At 34.8% G+C, this 11,945-nt stretch overlaps 1 protein-coding gene across 1 annotated transcript in view; it reads left to right on the top strand.

The window, feature by feature from the left end:
* Positions 1-9,786, top strand: part of Eda2r (ectodysplasin A2 receptor) — a 44,721-nt gene extending 34,935 nt beyond the window's left edge. The window contains 6 exon segments of the mRNA XM_063245554.1: positions 449-495; positions 2,147-2,317; positions 9,402-9,460; positions 9,462-9,566; positions 9,569-9,704; positions 9,707-9,786. Coding sequence (XP_063101624.1) covers positions 449-495; positions 2,147-2,317; positions 9,402-9,460; positions 9,462-9,566; positions 9,569-9,704; positions 9,707-9,786 — 598 coding nt within the window.
* The last annotated feature ends 2,159 nt before the right edge of the window (positions 9,787-11,945 follow it).

An 11,945-nucleotide genomic window follows, 5' to 3' on the forward strand; every position in this document is an offset into this window, starting at 1 on the left:
ATGACATTTTTACTTTCTTCATTAGATCAATTCCTAAGTGTTTCAGGTGGTGTTTTGGTTGCTATTTTAAAAGGTGTTGTTTCCCCAATTTCTCCCTCATTGAGTTTGTTATTTTATCTAAGAAGGCAATTTGATTTTTGAATGTTGAATCTGTATCCAGGTATGCCACTGAATTTAGCTAAAAATATTTTGGTGGAGTTTTAGGGTCTCCTATATGTAGTATCATGTCATCTACAAATAATAATTTAACTTTTTCCTTTTTATCCTTATTCCTTTTATTTCTTTTTCTTGTCAAATTGTTGTGGATAATGTTTCCAAAATTATATTGAGTAAGAATGGTGACTGTGGACCTTCTTGTCTTGCTCCTGATTTTAGAGTGAAAGCTTTTAATTTTATTTCCATTTAGTATGATGTCAGTTGTTGGTTTGTCATAGATACCTTTTATTAGATTGAAACAAAGACCTTGTATTCCAGTTTTCTTTAGGTTATTTTTTAGTCATGAATGGATGTTGAACTTTGTCAAATGTTTTTTTTTTTTTTTCCTCTAGTAGGATGATCACATGGCTTTTGTATTTGGTTCTATTAATACAGTGTGTTACACTGATTTATTCATATATGTTGAACCATACCTGCATTCTAAGGATATATCCTACTTGTTCATGTTGTATGATCATCTACATGATTTGGTGTATTCTGTTTGTCAGTATCTTCTTGAGGACTTTAGCATCTATGTTCATTACGGGAAATGGTCTACATTTCTCTTTCTTGCTTAAATCCTTCTCCAGTTCTGGTATCAGAGTAATGATTGTTTCCAGGAATGAATTTGGGAGTACTGGTTCCTTTCAGTTTCATTAACGAGTCTGAGAAGTAGTCATATTTGGTCTTCTCTAAATTTCTTAAAGAATTCAGCAGTGAACACACCAGTGCCTGAACTTTTCTTGGTTGGTAGAGTTTTAATAACAATTTCAATTTCATTGACTGATATTTATTTCAAATATTTATATTTTCTTGGTTCAACTTTGGTATTTCATGTGTATCTAGAACACTGTCAAATTTCTTCTGCATTTTCCATTTTATGAGAATGTAAATTCTTGAATTAACTATAGATGATTTTCTGATTTTCTGCAGTATTTGTTGTGATTTTGTGATTTCATCCTTAATTTCATGAAATTGAGTCTTTTCCTTCTTTTTTGATAAAATTCTGTTCAGATTTCTCAATTTTTTCCAACTCTATTTAATTCTTCAAAAAAAACACTTCAATTCATTGATATTTCCTCAGTGTCCATTATCTTATTTTTTCTCTGATCTTTATATTTTATTCCCTCATATGAGCTTTAGCCTTGACTTTCTCTTCCTTAACTAGAAGCTTTATGTAGAATATTAAGTTTTTTTTTTAGTTTGCTCTGTTTTCCTGATATGAATATGCACCATTAAAGTTTATTTTGTAGGCTTGCTTTAATTTTGTCCCATCAGAGCCAGTATGTTGTATTGGCATTAACATTTAATTGTAGAAACTGTTTAATTTCTTCATTAATTTCATCTGTGACCCTTTGGGTATTATTTACTTTCCATGTGTTTAAGAAATTCTTGTTGTTTCTTTTGCCATTGATCTCCAAATTTATTGCCCTATGGTCTGAAAGCATGCATGAGATAATTTCAGTTCATATGCATTTACTTAAGACTGTTCTATGAGTCATACCACACACATTCTGATGGACACATAGGCCACTTCAGATACTTAGCTATTATGAATTGTGCTGCTATGAACTTGGGTATCCATTTTTCTCCCCTTGTGAATTTTTTATATTAATGATATGTTATTTACTTTAAATACTGTATAGTAATATATCTTAGGGTTTTATTAGAATTAATTTATCCTGTGCTTATTTATCACTAGATATGTCACGACCATAGAATACATGAATCTTTAGTGAAACTAATATGCATCATGCTTGCAGTATGTGTGAGTACTTCTGCTTGTTCTTTGTTATTTTTACTACTCCCCAAAGAAGTAAAACCAGCATGTCAGTAATAACTGGGGAAGGCCTGAGGTAGAGAGTCATGACCTAAGGAAATCCAGGCCAAGCGTCAGTGTGACTGTTGACTGCCCACACTATCTAACCTCTCCTAATTTTTTGTTCCACAGGTGCCTTTCAGCTGAGCTTAATGAAGGCGGATGTACCCACAGTGCTCCCAAAACAGGCCACACTTGTCACACTCATGAACAGTCTTCTGGTGACATTTGCCCTGACCTCTGTGGTGCTCTTCTTCCTCTACTGCAAGCAGTTCTTCAATAGAAATTGCCAGCATAGAAAGGGTGGCTGCTTCGCATTTCACATGAATCAGAAGTAAGGTTCTTATTGGCAGAAGAGAGGAACGTTGAGGAGCTAAGAGTTAATGGGCCTTACTTTTACCATACTGAAAAAACCCAGGGGTAGTTATTTCCAGTTTTGGACTGTGGAATTATCTGAGATGGCAATACAAAGCAAAGGGACTTAAAAATGACATGAAATAACATTGAAAGTTTTAGGGACATATTTCATTAGATTCCAAGACATCACATAGGAGCACTATGTATAACTTCATGGGAAAGAAATCAGAAGACCCAGAGTCTAAATCAATATCTAACTGATAATGCAACTTTGGAGAAGTTACCTTATTTTTATTCCAGACAGAAATCACTGTCATGTGTTTTCAACACAACATCATCTATTAGCCAAGTATTTCATGGGGGGAAATATGGATGAAATTAAATGGTGACCATTCTGGAACAAAGAAGAAGTTACTTCAGCCAAGAGTAGTATGCTTCAGTGTAATTTCAGTACCATTAAGGGAAATGAGGTCTACACAAGGATACTCAAACATGAACACAGACTAGTACATACTTGAGTTAGTAAGAGGGCTGATACATTTTATAAGATTTAAGGAAGGGCAGCAGTCTTCTTCAGTTTACTGGATCCTGGGCCCAAAGAAACTACATTTTATTTAAAAGCCTTACTCTATTTATATGAAAATGTCCCTCTTAAATAGAGCTACTTGGTCGGCTTTCCTTTCAATCCTGTCAGTCCATCTTGAAAAAATCTAGCAGATGTATTTAGCTGTATGTGTTCTTTGCCTAAAAAGAGGTAAATGTAGCATTTCATAGCCCATAGTGTTTCCCTTTGTCTTTTTAAAAATTATATTTATTGTTACATTTTAGATATACATAATCATGTTCATCATAGGGAATTTGTACCTGTACATGATGTACTGTGATTTCTCTTTTTTCCTAATCTCCTCTCCTCCCTTGAACTCATCTTCTCATCCCTATTTGCAAAGCATTGTTCCCAATTTATTCTTTTTATTTGATTGTTGTTTTCCTTTTCTCTTCCTTTCTTTCCTTCATTCCCCAGGCTAGTTCTTCTTTCCTTTTGAACAATTTATACCCATTTCACAATCTCTACTGTACACTTTGGTCCTTATTTACTCTTTCAGTTCCACATACTACAGAGACAATTTGATATTTACATACATGAGTCCAATTTATGGCAACCTATGTTTATAGGAACACAATTTGTACTAGCTGAAACTTGGAAACAATCCAAATCTCTGTCAACTGAGAAATGGAAAAAGAAGGTTTTTTTAGTATTATGGAGTACTGCTCTGCCATAAACATAAATTTCAGGCATTTCTAGGACGCAACATGAGATCATACTCATAAGTGAAATAAATCAAACTCACATATGTTAACATCATTTTGTCTCTCTGATATGAGAAACCAAAAGAAAAAATAAATTCCCTTTGTCTCTTTATGACTCTTCTCTACTTCAGTCTTCTCTATTTTTTGGTCACTCTTGGGACATGATGACTCAGGTTGGACTATCCTGTCTTTACACAAGATGCCCATATCTCAAATAAGAGTTGCTTTGCAAGTCCTGAGTATGGGCATAAAATATATGCAATGAAGTATTTGGGCTCTAGGGTTTGGCAAGATGATTAAAAGGGACTACATGTGTATCAACTGTCTTCTTTTACTTCCCTAGTAGGGAAGAGATGAATATCATTCTTCTGTTCCCATTTTATTCTCAAGATAATAATGTACCTCATTGGAATATGAGGGAAAACAGCTTCCTTACAAGCTCCATAAGGGGAAGGAAGGTTAGCTTTTTCTTAGTTCAGATAAGACTTTATCAGGAGTGACTGTCTTACAAACATGCTACCACTGTGTAAGTGCGGATACTAGGTGAATCAGATCCACCATGAGGTGTAAGAGAAAGCTGTAGAGACTGTGGCAAAACAGAACTGAATCCCCTATTGAAAAAGGAATGTACTACTCAATTCTAGCTGTGTGTTACCAATTTGAAATGTTCAACATTCCAAAACTTCCCAAACTTTCAAAAGTAACCATCATACCCAGCAACCTCCAAGGGCTAGGAGGGGCCTGAACTCAGTCTTGGGAACTGAACGTGTGTGGATTGAATCCAAGCACATGAAGAAGCTTTACAACATTGTTCCCACCTTGTAATACAAGGCACAGTGTCCTAAATCTCGAGAGGATGCAAGGGAGATCCCCACAGGCCTAACTGAGCAACACCCAGTGACATTCAAGTGGATATCTGTGGCCTGAATTCAGTCCCAGGAGCCAAAAGTGTTCAAGTTGAACATCAACACATGGAAAAGCTTTGAAAATTCATTCCAAGTCAGTGAGACCATAGCCAGCATCCCAAATAATCAGAGGTTCAAGGGAGGTCCCCACAGGACTAACTGGGCCATGCCCAGTGACCTCCAAGCAGTTAGCAGTTACCTACAGTCTGCCCAGGAGCCAAAGGTGGGCCAGTTGATTACCAGCACTAAGGGTAAGCTTTGGAACTTCACTGAAAACACAGACATATAGGAAAATGACAAAATGAAGGAGAAAAATGCAATCTCAAAATTCAAGCCCTACTCAAGCAAGACTAGGAGACATGGACATAAAAGAAAATGTAAACTTTACACCTGAAATTCCTGAAATGATAGCAACTGAAGTAAGGAAACAACACTGGGAAGCTATAAAAAACTCAGATAAGAAATAATCTCCCAGGTAAAAGAAGAAATGTTAAATGTAATGAAAGAAATACTAAATGCATCTAAAGAAGGCATAGTTCAAATATTATAGGAACAATGCAAAAAGATGCAAAACCTCAATAAACAATATAAGAAACAAACAGAATGCATGAAGCAGATTCAAACAGATATACAAGAAATCAAAAATTCCATCAAAAGTTGACAAAACCACCTCAATGAAAGTGAAGATAAAATTTCAGACCTCAAAGACAATATTGCAGCTAGTGAACAAGAAATAAAGATCTTTAAAAATAACAAGGAATCAGGTAATAACATTTCAAAAGCTTCAAGATGAGGCAAAGAATAATATAAGATTGATAAGCATAAATGAAAAAGAAGGTGACAACACAAATGATATCAAGACGCTATTTACAGAACTTCTGAAAATTTCCAAAACAGGAGAATGGAAACTGGCATAGAGATCAGTGAAGCATATAGAACTTCAAATTACGATAGTCAAAATAAAACTACACCTAGCCATATAATAATCAACATCCAAGAAATTCAGCATAAGAACTGAATATTAAACAAGGCCTCAATTCACCAATTAAAAGAAACAGACTGGCAGAATGGATAAAACAGACTGACAGAATCGATCAAGAAACAACAGTCAACCATACGGTATACAAGAATCTCATCTAACCCAAAAGGAAACTCATAGACTGAAAGTCAAAGGATGGAAAACAATACTTCGTGCAACAGCAACCCAAAAAATAAGCAGTGCAGCTATTCTGTTTGCAGAAAATATGAACTCCAAGCCAAGAATGATCCAAAGATATAAAGAAGACCACTACATACTAATTAGGGGAAAATGTCAAGAGAAGAAATAACGATCTTAAATATATATGCACCAAATTTGGGAGCACCTAGGCATACAAAACAAATATTAATAGAAATTATAAATCAAATAAGTAATAAAACAACTATAACAGCAGACATTAACATGACAGTGACACAAAGGGAAAGATTAACTAGACATAATTAGCAAAGAAATAACAAAACTGAATCACACCTGTGAACAAATAGACTTGGTGGACATATACAGAGTGTTCAACCCAACAACATCAGAATGCACATTCTTGTCAGTAGCACATGGAAGTTTCTCTAAAGTAGACCATATACTACCCCCACGGAACATGCTTAAGTAAATGCCCATGCATGTTATTGGATCACAGCACCATGAAACTAGAAATTAATGACAAAAGAAACTGAAAAAACAATATACACATGGAAATTGAATAATACACTCCTGAGCAATCAGTGGCTTTCAGAGGAAACAAAAGAATAAATTAAATATCTACAAGCAAACAAAAATGCAAATATATCTTACTAGAACCTGTGGGACTCAATGAAAACAGTTCTCAGTGGACAATTTATTCTGGTGAATTTCAACATAATGAAAACCAAATGAACACAAATAAACAGCCTGATGCTATGCCTCAAATATCTAGAAAAAGAAGAGCTAGTCAAGCTCAAAGCCAAAAGAAGGGAGGAAATTATAAAGGTCAGAGCAGAAATCAGTGCAATAGAGACTAAAAAAAAAACAATACAAAGCATCAAAGAATCAAAGAGTTTGTTATTTGAAAGAATAAATAAAATTATTAAACGCCAAGCCAACCTGATTTAAAAAAAGGAAAGAAAATAATCAATACATGCCACAAGGAATGAAAAGGGTGAAACTACTACAGACCCTGTGGAAATTAAGATCATTAACATCTTTTTCAAAAACCTCTACTCTCATAGGTTTGATAACAGAGAAGTAATCCACAGATTCCTAGAAACATATTAATTACCAAAACTGGGTAAAGATGTAAAACCACTGAATAACCCAATTTCAATTAATGAAATTGAAAATGTAATCAAATCCTTACCACCAAGGAAAAGCCCAGGTCCAGATGGATTCACTATGAAATTCTACAAGAAATTCAAAGAAGATTTAATGCTGACAGCCCTCAAAATCTTCAATGAAATTTAGAGGAAAGCAATTCTCCCTAACTCATTCCTGGAAGCAAATATTACTCTAACACCAAAACCTGAGATATATCCAACCAAAAAAGAGAACTACAGGCCAATTTTTCTAATTCACATAAATGCAAAAATTCTCAATAAAATATTGTTAAATAGAATGCAACAAATAATCAAGAAGATTATACATCATGAAAAAGTGGGATTCATGCCAGGAATGTAGTGATGGTTCAACAATAATAACCAGCTCTTGGAAACAACCTAAATGCCCATCAACAGAGGAATGTAGAGAAACATGAGCACATTGAGATATTTATAAGTAAATGGATACAATTTGAGACCATATTCATAAGTAAAATAAATCAAACTTACATGTGCAAATACCGTATAGTCTTCCTAGTATAAGTAATGATAAAACTACATAAGATACAAAGTACTCAACAAATAAAATGAAAGGGTAAGAATCTGCTTAAAGGGGAAAGATAATATCTCAGGAAAAAGGAGGAAAAACAAAAAGGAAGGAAAAAAGAAAAAAATATCTGAAATTGTATAAACACATATAGGATAGTTAAGATGATTGTGCTACAAATTCTATAAGGTCTAGGAACAAAAAGTTAGCATTCATAGGATTGGAAAAATTGTGCACATTATTGTATGATTATCTGAGGAACTCTTGAAAATTATTATGTAAAATAGCTACCCTAGTTATGCTCCTACAACCTTGTTTGGAATGCCTATATTGTCAGTGTTTTGGGCTCTTTGCTATTGTTATTTAATTTTTTGTTTCATGTTTTTTGAGGAAATTGTTGTATTTTGCTTTGTTTTGTTTTTCCCTCTAATACAGAAAGAGTAGTTATACATGTAGAGACTCATACATGCATAGAACTCATCCTAAACTGTTTATGAGAATTGACTAATGATAATGAAATGAATAGCTACTTTAAAGAAAAAGAGACACTATGGTATCCAGTGCTAATTTCATAGTGTCATGCTGTGAAATACAGCAATACTATTATTCTTTGTTCAGAGTGATTTTATTCTGTTTTGTATTGTTTAATTTCAACAAACACGAAATTATGAACAGCTATTTTGAAGAGAATGAGAGATATTATGGCAGCCATTATTGATTTCCCTATTGTCTGGTGTTGAAGGCCTATAGTGCCTTCATCAATCTGCTCTGATCAGTTTAATACTATTTCATTGCATATGAATTCATTGTGTGAATATATGGACAACTACTTAGAAGAAAACAAGAGACAATTGATAGCCAATGATGATCTCCTGTTGTCATGCTTTGAAATATTTGTTTTTTCTTCTGATCTGCTTTGTTCTTCTTTGTTGTGTTTAGTTTTACTCTCTTTAAAATAAAATAAAAAGCAAACATTCCAAAGTAGTCAAAAATCTAGATTTTTATAAGAATTCTACTAAATACTGGCAAATAATTTTAATATAGAGCAAAACCATAACCATAGTGGGTAAGTCAAATTCATATACATTCAATATTCTATCAGTTTCCAACCTGATTTTGAATCAGACTCATACATGGTTATATTATTTTTTATCTTTGCCATAAGTAATTGCCACATATTTAATAGCTTATTGTCTCACACTTTCCATAAATTTTCAGGATGTCACAAGACTGAGATATTGTAAATTCAATATTCCTTTCTTAGGCTTCTAAAGCAGAGTCTGTTTCCTTTATCATGCAAGCAGAAGGCTGAATTCATTTCCGTGCAGTTATTCCACTGAAGCCCTATTTTTTTGCTCACTATAAGCTGAAGGCCACTCTCAGCTTCTAAAAGCCATTCACATTCTTTTGCTAATGTCTCTCTTCTATTTTTAAAACCAACAATGATAAGTTGAATCCTTCTGGTGCCACATCTATCCAATACTCTCTCTTTGTCCTTTCTGACATTTTTCCTGCGTTTAAGGATGTGAAGTCTTACATTGGACCTATTTGAATAATCCAGTGCCCTCTCCATAATTTAAACTTGATGAATTAATTCTATCTGCAAAATCTAATTTGTCTTATAATGTAATATACACAGAAATAACACCTAGAGATGAAATCATGGCTGTATGATATTTCAAAATCTGTTTTCCACAAAATATTTGTTTTCTGAAGAAATTGATTTGTTTCCTTAATTCAGCAAAAGATAGACTCAGTCTGATACTACAGTTTAGGTGTGTTTCTTGCATGTCACATCAACCTTGACCTATGTGTTCTGGTTCCCAGAGTGGAAAAGAGTGATACTAGTTCCCAGACCCCTCCTTATTTGTGCCTAGGACAAGGTACCCTATTGAGAAAACACCATTGTTTGCATAATTCATTGGCTTTCTGCTTTGAGATACAGGATGTGCTTTGCAATTTGAGGCTGATGAGGCAGCAGAAGATTCTCTCTTCCCTGTTACTACCTGGCCAGGAGCCCAGTCCTGAGTACCCACTGAGTGAGAACATCTTTGAGAACAAACCACTTAATCCCACTCTGGATGATGAAGGGGCTCAATTCATGTCTTTCCCACACCCTCACAGGAATACTTTATCATGGCCTTCTGTGTCTTGGACAGCCACTCTCACTGGATACACACCCCCATTGAATGCATGGAGTTGGACTTACAGAAGTTTTCCAACTCTGCCACCTATCCTATAGGTAAGACCTTGGTGGGTCAGCTCAAAGCTGTGGAAACAAGATAGAGCTCAATGTGCTCTTTCAAGTTCTCAACTGTCAACTCTACTGAAATGAATTGGAAAGGTGGGACAGAAAATTCAGACATTAGAGAGCATCCTTAGGTAATTTCCCCCTGTAGTCTAGAAGGGCTTGAGTGAAAGAACAGCTGTACACAAGGAACAGTGATGGTTGGAGGAGCAACTGAGGCAACAGTAATACTTCAAGTCAGTCAAATACTGCATTTCTGGGTTAGATTAGACTGTCCTCAGTCACAATTTATGTATTACTTTAAATTATACTGCATTTATCTCATCTTCGTAACACTGTGCATTTTTGGTAAGCAAGTCAGGACATATTAGCCTCACTGTATGGAAATGGCAACAGTAGTTTACCACAAATCACAGAGTGATTCAATGGCAGAACTAGGCTAGAGCCAAGGTTTTAGGGCTTCATTCGAGAGCTCATCCAACTCCACCATTGCAGATAATCCATAGATTTTTGTTCTGAAAGCCTTAAATATGAGACAGTTAAATGTGTATATATATATGACTTATAAGTAATTAACTACTTTTCACACTACTCATTTCCATATTCCATGAGCTAAGATATTTCCACCTACCCCATAACTTCCCCTTATATCCTACCTGAGAAGATATGGACATTATACATTTAAAAGCCATGATTGATACTAAACTAGTCATCCTAAATACCTTCAAAACTTCAGTTTAATCTAAGCCAATTCTCCCTTTAAAGCCTTCAATCTATTCTTAGATATATTTTTATAATATACTTTGAATGCCATATATCTAAATTGTTTATACCAGAAGCATTTTTGATTTTTTTGTTATTGTGGAAGATTTGAATATACATAGTGCAGTATCTTTAGGAATGGACAAATATCTAAACCAGCATTCATATACATTTCATATAGACACAGTATGTAGGTGATTTTATAGTGTTTTAATATGCTTGCATATTGACTACAATCAATTATGTGAGATCAAGGTGCGCAAATTGTGTTGCTCAAAAAAGTTCCAAATTTGGAGCATTCAGTAATTTGGATTTTGGATTAAGGATTCTCAACTTATTTGTACACCAAGAATTTGTAGTCCTCCCTTATACACTGACTGATGCAGAGATCTCACTTTTGGGCAATAGTATGTTGTAGAGCTATACCAGTAGATTTGAACTCAATATAAAGAAATCATTTCCAGTCTCCCTGGTTCCTGACTATTCCTTGGGCCATGCAGACTTCATTTCCTTTCACTACTTTGTTATAATGCTACAGAAGTGTGAAGGCAGCTTCTCTCCTCTGAAAATTAGCACTTTCGGTTCTTCTAAAGTATGTAGGGTATAGAGCCCAGTTTCACGAAGAATTGTTTCTTTGGTTAGAACTTGGTAGATTTTTCATCTCTCTATATAGGTGATGTATTTCTGTATGAGTTAGATCTATAACACTGATCTAACTAATGATTGGGAGGGGACTAGGTAACATAAGCAAATACTGAGATTGGCCCCCACTTTTCTAACTTTCTGTGCTCCTTCCTAGATTTCTCATGCTACAGAGAGCCTTACCTAGTCATTTTACCTAGACCCTCCTGGCTTATTCTTATACCATAGCAATGGCAAAGACCTGGGATAAGTTATCCACAACACTTAGTACCATACAGTGGAGTATATTCCATCCTATCCTACAAAGGAATTATTCCCTCCTCACTTCACCTGAACTAACCTGCAAAATTACTTGCTTCCTTTTTTCACACTAGAGAGCCAAATTCCCTAACCTGGAACAACTGGCCACATTCCTAACTTGACTTGATTGTAAAAAAGAACAGAAGGAATAATAATGAATAGAGTAGAGATTTCCTGGTTATGTTTTGATCCTGTGAGCTTGAAGAAAGGAGGCTCTCAGAATATTATTGGCATCCACGTAGTTCTTTAGGGACTAAATGAAACCACTTTCTTTTGGCTCCTCTGAGTCTCCCTTGCCAATACCTCAACACATACATACATGCACACACACAGATTTCTCTTTGGGGAGGCCTGGCACCATGATCCCTCAACTCACACCCTATGAAAACTCTGTAGTTTGCCTATTGGAGTTTTTCTCCTTAGAAGTAGAACTGTACACCTTTTAGTATGGATTAAAAGTGTCTTTTCCTTTTAAAGTGGGTTTCACTAAAGTCTTTTTATTTTTATTTCTTTATTATTCTTGTCTCTTTTGTTACT

The sequence above is a fragment of the Cavia porcellus genome, unplaced genomic scaffold (genome assembly GCF_034190915.1).
Source record: "Cavia porcellus strain 051 isolate PalLab524CR breed Dunkin Hartley unplaced genomic scaffold, mCavPor4.1 scaffold_3, whole genome shotgun sequence".
NCBI lineage: Eukaryota > Metazoa > Chordata > Mammalia > Rodentia > Caviidae > Cavia > Cavia porcellus.